This window comes from Phycodurus eques, chromosome 14 (assembly GCF_024500275.1).
Source record: "Phycodurus eques isolate BA_2022a chromosome 14, UOR_Pequ_1.1, whole genome shotgun sequence".
Classification (NCBI taxonomy): Eukaryota; Metazoa; Chordata; class Actinopteri; order Syngnathiformes; family Syngnathidae; genus Phycodurus; species Phycodurus eques.
In genome coordinates this window covers 19607649-19619729 of record NC_084538.1, presented here as the reverse complement: position 1 = coordinate 19619729, position 12081 = coordinate 19607649, and the positions used below count along the sequence as shown (strand labels likewise).

The 12081-nt window shown below is 43.2% G+C and overlaps 1 protein-coding gene across 5 annotated transcripts in view; it reads right to left on the bottom strand.

Annotated features, from left to right (window-relative positions):
* LOC133412372 (zinc finger MYM-type protein 4-like) overlaps positions 1 to 3871 on the bottom strand; it is a 58995-nt gene extending 55124 nt beyond the window's left edge. For 2 of the 5 annotated variants that reach the window (XM_061695488.1, XM_061695493.1), the window contains exons 1-2: positions 3751 to 3834; positions 417 to 1081 (exon numbers count right to left, since the gene is read on the bottom strand). In XM_061695488.1, the coding sequence (XP_061551472.1) occupies positions 417 to 764 (348 nt within the window). In that variant the 5' untranslated portion in view covers positions 765 to 1081; positions 3751 to 3834. Of the gene's footprint in view, positions 1 to 416; positions 1082 to 3750 lie in introns of all 5 variants that reach the window. The other 3 variants (XM_061695489.1, XM_061695490.1, XM_061695491.1) reach the window with 3 other exon arrangements.
* Between the last annotated feature and the right edge of the window lie 8210 nt (positions 3872 to 12081).

The window sequence follows — 12081 nt, the reverse complement described above, 5'->3', positions numbered from 1 at the left end:
CTAGTTTGTAAGAATTTGACAAGGATGAAGGATTTGATGGCACATTTTTTGTCATAAATCAGACCAAGTTTACTTGTCCAGAAATCATTGTAAAGCAGAAGGAAATGTGTGACCGAAACCTTGACTCTTTGGTATGATGGATGAGACCAGTGGGCAGTCACTTGCAAAGTATGTAAGTCTATCCTCAAATATAACAAAACCACAAGTGCTAAGTATGCATGGCCATCTGAAAAGGCACCCGCGAACACTAGCTGACGAGCTGCCTTAAAGTCCCTGTTAAGTGAAAATAAACATCTTTCGATTTGACACACCTCAGAGAGGAGTGTTGTTAACAACACTGACAAATTTGAATGATTAACTTCAACAGTTACTGTGTGTGGACGAAAATCATTAAATAAGCACACGAGCAAACTTACACTCTTTGGTGGGGGCATAATGTGACTGCCGACCATGGCACCTGATGACAGCGGGACAGGAGGATGAAGCCCAGGGAGGGACACAGTTGGTTCTGCCCCATTCACTAGTAACAGCTTAGCCATGAAGCCCTGTTGTCTCCGGTAAAAGTTCACGAAACTATCCTTTGAAAAATGGTCACTGCAGAGGCGGATGTTGTTGTGGATTTTCAGCTCTCCATCAACGTGGCTCTTGATGAAGTCAATCCACCTCTTCTTCATCTCCTCATTTTTGGGGAATCTAAAAAACGACACTGAGCTGTTCTGAGAACTGTGGCATCCAGGGAAGACGCATTTTCGGGTTGCAGGCATGGCTAGCTAGCTAACTGCACGTTTTAATGATAGAAATTATATAGCTTGGCAGAGCCAACTCATGCTGGACGTCCAGGTGCGTCACTGTGTTTTAACCACGTTCCCCCCAAAAAACAGGGGGAAAAAATGGTGGAAAACAGTTTAACGCTATCTCTCCACAATTCAGTACTACTTAGTTCTCAGTCTTTTCACGTTAGTTCTCAGCTTTTTCACGTTTTCAGCAATTATCTTCAAATGTATAATTTAGAAGCAAATCTTTGAATTCACATTACTTTAAATCCTCACGTCAGCCATCAGCGAATTCACCAAACGCCCTCCTGTAACAGTGAAAAGACAGACAATGTACTGTAGCGTCTGCTTAAGATGATGAAACGTAGACATATACGGCAGTCAATCAATAACCTCATTATTGTAAAAAAAAAAAAAAACTGTTAATGTCCCCAGAGAAAACATCCAACTAGCGTTTCTATCAACTGTCAGCCTTCATTCCACAGACATGACCGCAATCCTCTTGCTACTTCTGGCCACGCCCTGACTTACCCATCCAATCACAAATAACATCCCCTCATTGTCTCAGTCAGAGCTCATAACATTCTTGCAACAATCCGATCAAAACAACTGTAGGTTTGCTACAATAAATACATCATTGCAAAGTTTTCACTCCTCCTGTAGTGTTTTCAAATAATATATGATTACAGTACCCCATTTATCGCAGGGGTTACGTTCCAGAAAACCCCTGCAATAGACAGACTCCACGAACTAGCAACCAATTATTTACTGTATTATCCATAGAAATGTAAAGGTTTCAGATAATGCAATAAAATATCAATATGATAAGTTGGGTGCAGGTATTCTCTTTGTCCATTTGAGGTCACAATCTACACACGCTACACAACAAGCGCATGCCTTTAAAAGGCGTGTGTGCTCTGCTTGAGTGACACAAAAGTCAAAAAATGTGGACATGCGAAAGAAGGGCGATTCGCTAGCTAAACCATGAGGCACTGTGTATCACAATGACAGTCTCAGTTGTAGGTAGTGCAAAGCATCATGGTGCCTGCTGCTCCTTCACACAATTTATTCCAGTGCTCTTTTTAACTACATTGTAGAAAATCAAGTTACACGTTGCTCTTTACTTGCATTTATTCAATTTTATTATGAGTCTGTGTATTAGCTATTCTGTATGTCAGGCTCAGTGGGTATTTGTGAATTTATTTTATGAAACTCACTGTGTCTTATCTGTTAAACAGTGGGATTCTGGTCATGTTCACTACATTACTAAGCCACTTGGTGACTTTCCAAATTGCTCAAAGGTTTATTTTTCCGTAAAGTAAAAGAGCGCATTTGTCCTTATGTGAGTCATTCCTGCCACATTATAGTCAAATAGCCATCAATGCTACCTGTACCAAAAATGTGCATGTGAGTAACTTCACTACACTGAACAATAAAACAAAATCCACGATGCACTGAATCCACAATTAGTGAACAGCAATACAATTCGGGATTATTGAACTGCATCAACCCTGAAGTTGTAATACATGAATTAGTGTTAAGAGTTTTATCATTTCTGAGCGTCTGCGAGGCAATGAAGGTATCCGAATGTGATTGGACAACCAAGTTGAGGGGTGGAGCCTGTGCATCTGAGGACGGCGGGGGAGAGATTGTGTTTGGACAGTGAGTTGACAACTGAAAATAAAGTATCAATAACATCATCGATTCCTCAAAGTCGACTAGACTATCATCACCTTAAAGTCAACAACAAAAATCTGGTCGTTCAATCCCTAACAACACCAAGATTCCACATGATGGCGCCAAACGGATACTTTCATTTCAAAGACAGCGAAAACATGAGTTTATCAGCAGCGCCCCCCCCCCACCCACCCCCTAAAAAATACAAATATATATATATATATATATATATATATATTTTTTTTTTTTTTTTTTTTTTTTTTTTTTAAATCAGCGAAGATGCGAATGACAAACCACTATTATGCGGGATTCAGTGTACTGCATATTTGCATGGTGTCTGTGGACTGCTGATATAATTTGACGTGTAAAGCTGCCCTATTGTCCTCAATTAGTTTGTCTTTTTGGCATTTCAGATCACAGAGTACTCCTCAGTAGTCATGGGCAAGTCTTTCTGAGCATTTAACTTGAGCACATCTACGTTTATATATTTTTTTCAATGATCAAAATGAGTTAATGTGTCCCACCAAAAGTCCATCAAGCAAGAGGCCAGTTTTTGGCAGAGAAACTTTCTTTTCGTGACAATCGTGAGACGACGTAAGGAAATTGTGTGACGTTTACTGTATGATTTGGATGCGTTTGACGTAACTGCAAGGAATCACCCAAGTTAAAACGAGGAAGTTAACCTAACCGGACAACATAGGTTGTATGACAGTACAATAGAAACGGGTTAATCGCGACATAGTGGGTGTCAAATCACCGTTACAATGAATTGTAACGATTGCAGGCCTCACGTTGTCTTTTCTCTTACACTGGGAGTGTTTAACCCTTGGCTACGTTGGGATTTCAAACGCTTAACAATATAAACTATAATCATTCGACTGACTAGAACGAGGGTGTTTTAATATATAGTACAGCACGCCGTTTTTATTGTCCATGCAAGCCCCGTGTGAGAGGTTTGTGGGGGCGGCGGGGGGAGACACTGCAAAACGCTGTTATTGGACTGCCGGATTTTATGGCTCACAATAGACCGATGTAGTATTTTAAGAGATGTATTCTTTTGATAGCTATCAAATTTGTAGCCCGCAATACTGGATTTAGAGCTCGCATCAATGCTAAACCACAGCGTGCTAGCGTAACATAGTTGGAAGCTAACTAGCTTTAGCCTAAGCGCCCGTATCTACGCTGTGAGAAAACCACGAATATTGACCGCTGGTGGCAGTTTTTGGTCGGACGCAGTGACTAAGTTGACCCGGTGTTTAGTCTACATGAGTAATTGCACACCCGGTACACGTTCGCTTACCATTAATCGCTTGAGTCTAAAGTCCTCCGAGTCCGCCATCTTTAATTATGCTGCAGTCATTGGGCTTCCAAACAGAACCCCGGCACCGCTACCACCTCCTTCTCTTCGTCCTCCTCCTTCTCCTCCCCTCTCTCGCTGGCCCTGCCGCTTCTTCCTTGAGCAGCTAGCATTACAAGGAGCAACAAGAAGGATGCTGCTGTGAAACGGCAAAGACATAAATAGGCATTCCACTTAAATTCGACAATGGTGGCAAATGTTCTATGTACTTAAGCAGTAGTACAAATAAAGACCCTTGTAAAAGTACTGAATTAACTCCTGTACTTAGGTAAAAGTAAAATAATGATAATAAATAAAAAAGGCCTACTGAGTCTGAAATGTGTGCGAAATTAAGGAAAACAATCACGTCACCTGAAAAAACATGCACAACGTGGAAAAGGCTCATAATCACCTTTCAAGGGGATACATTTAAATATGATAAATTACTAAAAGGAATAAAAATATACTGAGGATGACAGCACCTTACAAACAAAAAAACTCATTTTGAGTTGTTCATGCTATACACAACACTGGGGAAAACTTCGTAAAACAAGGTGGAATGTTTAGAAGTACGGAAATGTTTGCCTGAAGGGAAACGAACAAAAAGGCTGGCAACAGGATGACCTGTTGTTTCTGAAATAAAACATGTTCCCATAGCTTTGCTAATATTGTGAACTGAGTAACAGAAAAATTCTAAATTAGCTCATGCTAACAACTAATGAGAAAAAATACCCCCTAATTGTAACTATGTGTCGTTTCAGATTAGACGGAGAATATTTGAATGCGGCGGCACGGTAGGCGACTGGTTCGAGCATCTGCCTCACAGTTCTGTGGACCGGGGTTTGATTCCCAGCTGCGATTGGCTGGCAACCAGTTCAGGGTGTACCCCACCTCCTGCCCGTTGATAGCTGGGATAGGCTCCAGCACTCCAGCGACCCTTGTGAGAATAAGCGGCTCAGAAAATAGATGGATGGATGGATATTTGAATGCCAGAAGCTCGTGGTTTTTAGGATGGCAACGTCAAACAATTCTCTTAAATAACGGGAATATTTTGATTCTCTGAATCTGTTGCCGTTGCTATTAATGCTTCCCAGTTCACATTCTTCCATTTTTGAACAGGAACAATTCCCACAAAGTTGGGAGCAATGAATTGTCCAAAAGCTCTCGGTATGCTGAATCATTCAGAGTTACTTTCACTGGAACTAAGGAGCCAATCCATCCATCCATCCATTTTCCAAGTTGCTTATCCTCACAAGGGTCGCGGTTGTGCTGGAGCCTATCCCAGCTATCTTCGGGCAGGAGGCGTGGTACACCCTGAACTGGTCACCAGCCAATCGCAGGGCACATTTAAGCAGACAACCATTCGCACTCACATTCACACCTCCGGGCAATTTTAGAGTCTTCAATTAACCTACCATGCATGTTTTTGGGATGTGGGAGGAAACCGGAGTGCCCGGAGAAAACCCATGCAAACTCCACACAGGCGGGGCCGGGATTTGAACCCCGGTCCTCAGAACTGTGAGGTAGACGCTCTAACCAGTCGTCCACCGTGCAGCCTAAGGAGCATGGCTGTGCACTTGTGAAAAAAGAAAGGTCCATGAAGACATGGATGAGAGAGTTTGGTGTGGATGAACTTGACTGACCTGCACAGTCCTGACCTCAACCCGATAGAACACCTTTGGTAGGAATTAGAGCGGAGACTGAGAGCCAGGCCTTCTGGTCCAACATCATTGTGTGACCTCACAAAGGAAGAATGATAAAAAATTCCCATTAACACATTCCTAAACGTTTTGTACAGCCTTCCCAGAAGTGTTGAAGCTGTTATACCGGCAAAGGGTGGATTGACGTGATATTAAACCCTATGGATTAGGAATGGGATATTACTTAAATTGACCACCTACAACAACTATTTAACGATAATGTTTTTTGGATGAACTGTTCCAGGAATTCCAGATAATCGGCGGAAACTTGCATCAATGCAATGAATTAAAAGCAGCAATAAAAAAAAAAAAAAATACCAACACTCCAGAGCACCCTCCAACTGCAGGAGTTTGTCAAGTAAATAGTGACGCTTTTTCCGCAAGGGAAAATCTCTCAAAAGTTTATACATTTATTTCATGCACTAAATCAATGCACTTACCAATCACTAACCTTTCCATTTCCGCTGGCCGTAACTACTGGATACTGATATGTAAAAATACGGTTAGAATGATAATAAACCCAAATGTACAGTTTATACAATATAAAGTGATCCTCAACATGGTAAATATATATTATTGATGCCTTTGTCTGGGTTGTGTGGCATCTGACAATAGCAAGACTATTTTGTAAGTGTAAAAGTAAACTTTTGACTTCTGTATTCTTTGTTGTTGTTGCTTTATTATTTTTCTACAACCCCAATTCCAATGAAGTTGGTACGTTGTGTTAAATATAAATAAAAACAGAATACAATTATTTGCAAATCCCCTGTGGGCTGTGGGGCCTGCTGTGGGGATTGCGTCCCTGCCTGGATCAGGGTGGCGGGTCCACCTCCCACACTCGGGGGCGGGTAGTGGGTGCTGGCTGGAATGTGGGGCAGAGGGGTCCCGGGGTCGGGGCTGGGGCGGTGGGGGCAGTGGGGGTTGGCTGGGGGGGTGGCATTGAGTCCCTGTGGCCTCCTCCAGGTGGCCGGTTGTCATGACCCCTCAGTGGAGCCGGCGGACCGCCCTGGGTCCTTCGGTGTGGGACCTGTCCCGTCCGCTGGGCTACTCTCGGGTGGACTCCTGGGTCCGATCCCGCCTCTCGATTGATTGAGTGGGGTCCTCAGCCACCACGGTGCAGGCACAGCAATTACAGGACACTTCTGTCAGTCATTGTGCATGCGAAACGGTGTCAATTCACTTGCATGTGTCCGCAGGCACACAACCCTGGGACTTTTTCGCTGGGTGTGGGGCCACTCACTCATTGCGACAAATAACTCATGAATTTGCGAATTGCTTGGGTATCCCCACACTTGCACCCTCGCCCAATAGACTTTTATAATTTACATAGTCACTCCCACCAGATTTCAGTTGTACAGCTGGGTTCACAACCCTTGTCCTGCATGCTTCTTCTCCTGTCCTTGTCCTGTCCTATCTTGTCCTGTCCTTCCCTCACAGGGTGTAGCACTACTGCCCATAGAACACGCATATCTAATGTTTCATTGTTCTAGATATATAATGATTTACTTTTCTCATATTGTTTACAATTAGGGATTTGTCTTTTGTCTTCTTTTCTCCCTCCCCTCAAGAAACTTTGTTCTGTTCGACTGATCGACTCTTCTTCTTTTCCTTTCGGCTTGTCCCTTTAGGGGTCGCCACAGCGCGTCATCCTTTTCCATGTAAGCCTATCTCCTATATCCTCCTCTCTAACACCAACTGCCCTCATGTCTTCCCTCACGACATCCATCAACCTTCTCTTTGGTCTTCCTCTAGCTCTCTTGCCTGGCAGCTCCATCCTCATCATCCTTCTACCAATATATTCACTATTTCTCCTCTGGACGTGACCAAACCATCGAAGTCTGCTCTCTCTAACTTTGTCTTCAAAACATCGAACCTCGGCTGTCCCTCTTATGAGCTCATTTCAAATTTTATCCAACCTGGTCACTCCGAGAGCGAACCTCAACATCTTCATTTCCGCCACCTCCAGCTCTGCTTCCTGTTGTCTCTTCAGTGCCACTGTCTCTAATCTGTGCATCATGGCTGGCCTCACCACTGTTTTATAAACTTTGCCCTTCATCCAAGCAGAGACTCTTCTGTCACATAACACACCTGACACCTTCCTCCACCCATTCCAACCTGCTTGGACCCGTTTCTTCACTTCCTGACCACACTCACCATTGCTCTGGACGGTTGACCCCAAGTATTTAAAGTCCTCCACCCTCGCTATCTCGTCTCCCTGTAGCCTCACTCTTCCCCCACCACCCATCTCATTCATGTACGTATATTCTGTCTTACTTCGGCTAATCTTCATTCCTCTGCTTTCCAGTGCATGCCTCCATCTTTCTAACTGTTCCTCCACCTGCTCCCTGCTTTCACTGCAGATCAAACATCATGGTCCACGGGGATTCCAGTCTAACCTCATCTGTCAGCCTATCCATTACCACTGCAAACAGGAAGGGGCTCAGCGCTGATCCCTGATGCAGTCCCACCTCCACCTTAAATTCGTCTGTCACACCTACAGCACACCTCACCGCTGTTCTGGTGACCTCGTATATGTCCTGTATTATTCTAACATACTTCAATGCCACTCCAGACTTCCGCATGCAGTACCACAGTTCCTCTCTGGGTACTCTGTCATTGGCTTTCTCTAGATCTACAAAGACACAATGTAGCTCCTTCTGACCTTCTCTGTACTTTTCCATCAACATCCTCAAGGCAAATAATGCATCTGTGGTACTCTTTCTAGGCATGAAACCATACTGTTGCTCGCAAATACTCACTTCTGTCCTGAGTCTAGCCTCCACTACTCTTTCCCATAACTTCATTGTGTGGCTCATCAACTTTATTCCTCTATAGTTCCCACAGCTCTGCACATCACCCTTGTTCTTAAAGATGGGCACCAGCACACTTTTCCTCCATTCCTCAGGCATCTTCTCACGTGCTATAATTCTATTGAACAAGCTGGTCAAAAACTCTACAGCCACCTCTCCTAGATGCTTCCATACCTTCACAGGAATGTCATCAGGACCAAATGCCTTTCCATTTTTCATCCTTTTTAATGCCTTTCTAACTTCCCCGTTACTAATCATTGCCACTTCCTGGTGCACCACACTTGCCTCTTCTACTCTCCTTTCTCTCTCATTTTCCTCATTCATCAACTCCTTGAAGTATTCTTTCCATCTAGCTAACACACTACTTGCACCAGTCAACATATTTCCATCTCTATCCTTAAGAACCCTAACCTGCTGCACATCATCCCATCTCTATCCCTATGTCTGGCCAGCCTGTGTAGATCCTTTTCTCCTTCTTTAGTGTCCAACCTGCCATACATGTCATCATATGCCTCTTGTTTGGCCTTTGCCACCTCTACCTTTGCCCTGTGTCACATCTCAATGTATTCCTTTCGCCTCTCCTCGGTCCTCTCAGTGTCCCACTTCTTCTGAGCTAACCTTTTTCCTTGTATGATTTCCTGTACTATGTGGTTCCACCACCAAGTCTCCTTCTCTCCTTTCCTGCCAGAAGATAGACCAAGTACTCTCCTGCCTGCCTCTCTGATCACCTTGGCTGCAGTGGTCCAGTCTTCTGGAAGCTCCTCATGTCCACCGAGAGCCTGTCTCACCTCTTCCCGAAAAGCTGCACAACACTCGTCCTGTCTCAGCTTCCACCACATGGTTCTCGGCTCTGCCTTTGTCTTCCTCATCTTACACACCACCATCCTATGCTGTCTAGCCACACTCTCCCCTACCACTACCTTACAGTCGGTAACCTCCTTCAGATTACATCGTCTGCACAAGATGTAATCCACCTGCGTGCTTCTACCTCCGCTCTTGTAGGTCACCCTATGTTCCTGCCTCTTCTGGAAAAAAGTGTTCACTACATCCATTTGCATCCTTGTTGCAAAGTCTACCACCATCTGTCCCTCCAAGTTCCTTTCCTGGATGCCGTACTTACCCCTTACTTCTTCATCACCCCTATTTCCTTCACCAACATGTCCATTACAATCTGCACCAATTACGACTCTCTCTCTGTCTGGGACGCTCAGAATTACTAGCTCCTTCCAGAATTTCTCTTTCACCTCTAGGTCACATCCTACCTTTGGGGCATAGCCACTAATCACATTACACATAACACCCTCAATTTCAAGTTTCAGCCTCATCACTCGATCTGATACTCTTTTCACCTCCAAGACATTCTTAGCCAACTCTTCTTTTAAAAGAACCCATGACTCCATTTCTCTTCCCATCCACACCATGGTAAAATAATTTAAACCCCGCCCCTAAACTTCTAGCCTTACTGCCTTTCCACCAGGTCTCCTGGACACACAATATATCAACCTTTCTCCTAATCATCATGTCAACCAACTCCCGAGATTTTCCTGTCATAGTCCCAACATTCAAAGACCTCACATTCACTTCTAGGCTCTGTGCTTTCCTCTTCTCTTTCTGCCGAAGAACCCGCTTTCCACCTCGTCTTCTTCTTCGACTTCGACCCACAGTAGCTGAATTTCCAACGGCGTCCTGCAGGTTGACGGCGCCGGTGTGGAATCGACAGATCGACTTTGATCTCAATAAATATCCAATAAATATCCATTATACTAAGAAACCACAGCGGCAGCTGAAAAACTCCACTGTGACACAGTAAAACTGTTCCGGCATAAAAGGGATACTCCATTCTGCCTAACAGCCGAACAGAAAAATAAATAAATAAATAAATAAATAAATTAGAGATATCCCAAATTTTATTCTGACTGGTCCAGTTCAAGATATCTACATTCCAGTTCAAGATATTTACATATTCCTTTGCAGATATCTTAAATCAAGTTTTAACTAGGCGAAATGCAGTTTCAGATATCTGTAAACCCTAATTCCACTGAAGTTGGAATGTTGTGTAAAATCTAAATAAAAAATTAAAACAATGATTTGAAAAACCTGTATTCAATTGAATACACTACAAAAACAATATGTTTAATGTTCAAACGGATAAACTTTATTTATTTTTTTAGTTTGGGCAAATATTCACTCATTTTGAATATGATGCCTGCAACATGTTCCAAAAAAAGTGGGACAGGGGCATGTTTACCACTATGTTACATCACCTTTCCTTTTAACAACACTCAGTAAGTGTTTGGGAACTGAGGATACTAATTGTTGAAGCTTTGTAGGTGGAATTCTTTTCCATTCTTGCTTGATCTACAACTTCAGTTTCTCAACAGTCCGGGGTCTCCGTTGTTGTATTTTGTGCTTCATAATGCACCACACATTTTCAATGGGAGACAGGTCTCGATTGCTGGAAGGCCAATCTCGCACTCGCCCTTTTATTACAAAGCCACACTAAGACATAACACGTGCAGAATGTAACTTAACATTGTCTTGTTGAAATAAGCCGGGACGTCCCTGAAAAACACGTTGCTTGTGTGTCAGCATGTGTAGCTCCAAAACCTGTATGTACCTTTTAGCATGAATGGTGCTTTCACAGATGTGTAAGTTACCCATGCAATGGGCACCCCCACCCCCATACCATCACAGATTCTGGCTTTTGAACTTTGCACAATCCAGATGGTCAATTTTCTTCTTTGGCCCGGACGGCACAACGTCCATGTGTTGCTGAGCCCACGTGGCAATATCCTTTACACAATAATGCCGGTTTTTAATGCATTGCCGCCTGACGGATCGAAGGTCACGGGCATTCAATGTTGATTTTCGTCTTTGCCACTTACGTGCAGAGATTTCTCCAGATTCTCTGAATCTTTTGATGATATTATGGACTGTAGATGATAAAATGCCTCAATTCTAGGCAATGTTACATTGAGAAATATTGTTTTTGCTCCCGCAGTGACCCTCGCCCCCATCCTTGATTGTGAACAACTGAGCCTTTTGGGGATGCTCCTTTTTTAACTAATCAGACACTCACCTGTTTTTAATTAACCTGTTCAGCTCTGGAATGTTCAGAACAGGTGTTTTATAAGCATTCCTCAACTTTCCCAGTCTTTTGTTGCCCCTGTACCAGCTTTTTTGGAATGTGTTGCAGCCATCAAATTCGAATTGCGAGAATATTTGCAAAAAAATAAATAAATGAATAAATAACGGTCATCAGTTTGAATATTAAATATCTTGTCTTTGTAGTGTATTCAATTGAATATATTTGTATTCTGTATTCTGTATTCTATATTCTGTATTGTATTCTTTAACACAACGTCCCAACTTCATTAGAATTGGGGTTTGTGGATACCGTATCTCAAACTAGAGTTACAGACATCTACAATTCCCTTGCAGATGTCCATAATTCACTCGCAGCTATTGGCGGCTGATAATGACACGACCCACAGCTTGTGACCATAGGTGAGGGTAGGAACATAAATCGACCGGTAAATCGAGAGCTTTGCCTTTTTGCTCAGCTTCACCACGACAGACCGATACAGAGTCTGCATCACTGCAGATGCTGCACTGATCCGCGAATATCAAACATCCGGACAACTTTCTCTAACTGAGAAATTGCGAGAGTACCTGGAGAAACCCCATGCAAGCATGTGGGGAACATGCAAACTCCCACAGAAAAGGCCGGAGCTGAGATTTCAACCTGAGGTATAATCAATCTTAATTATATATATAATGTAATT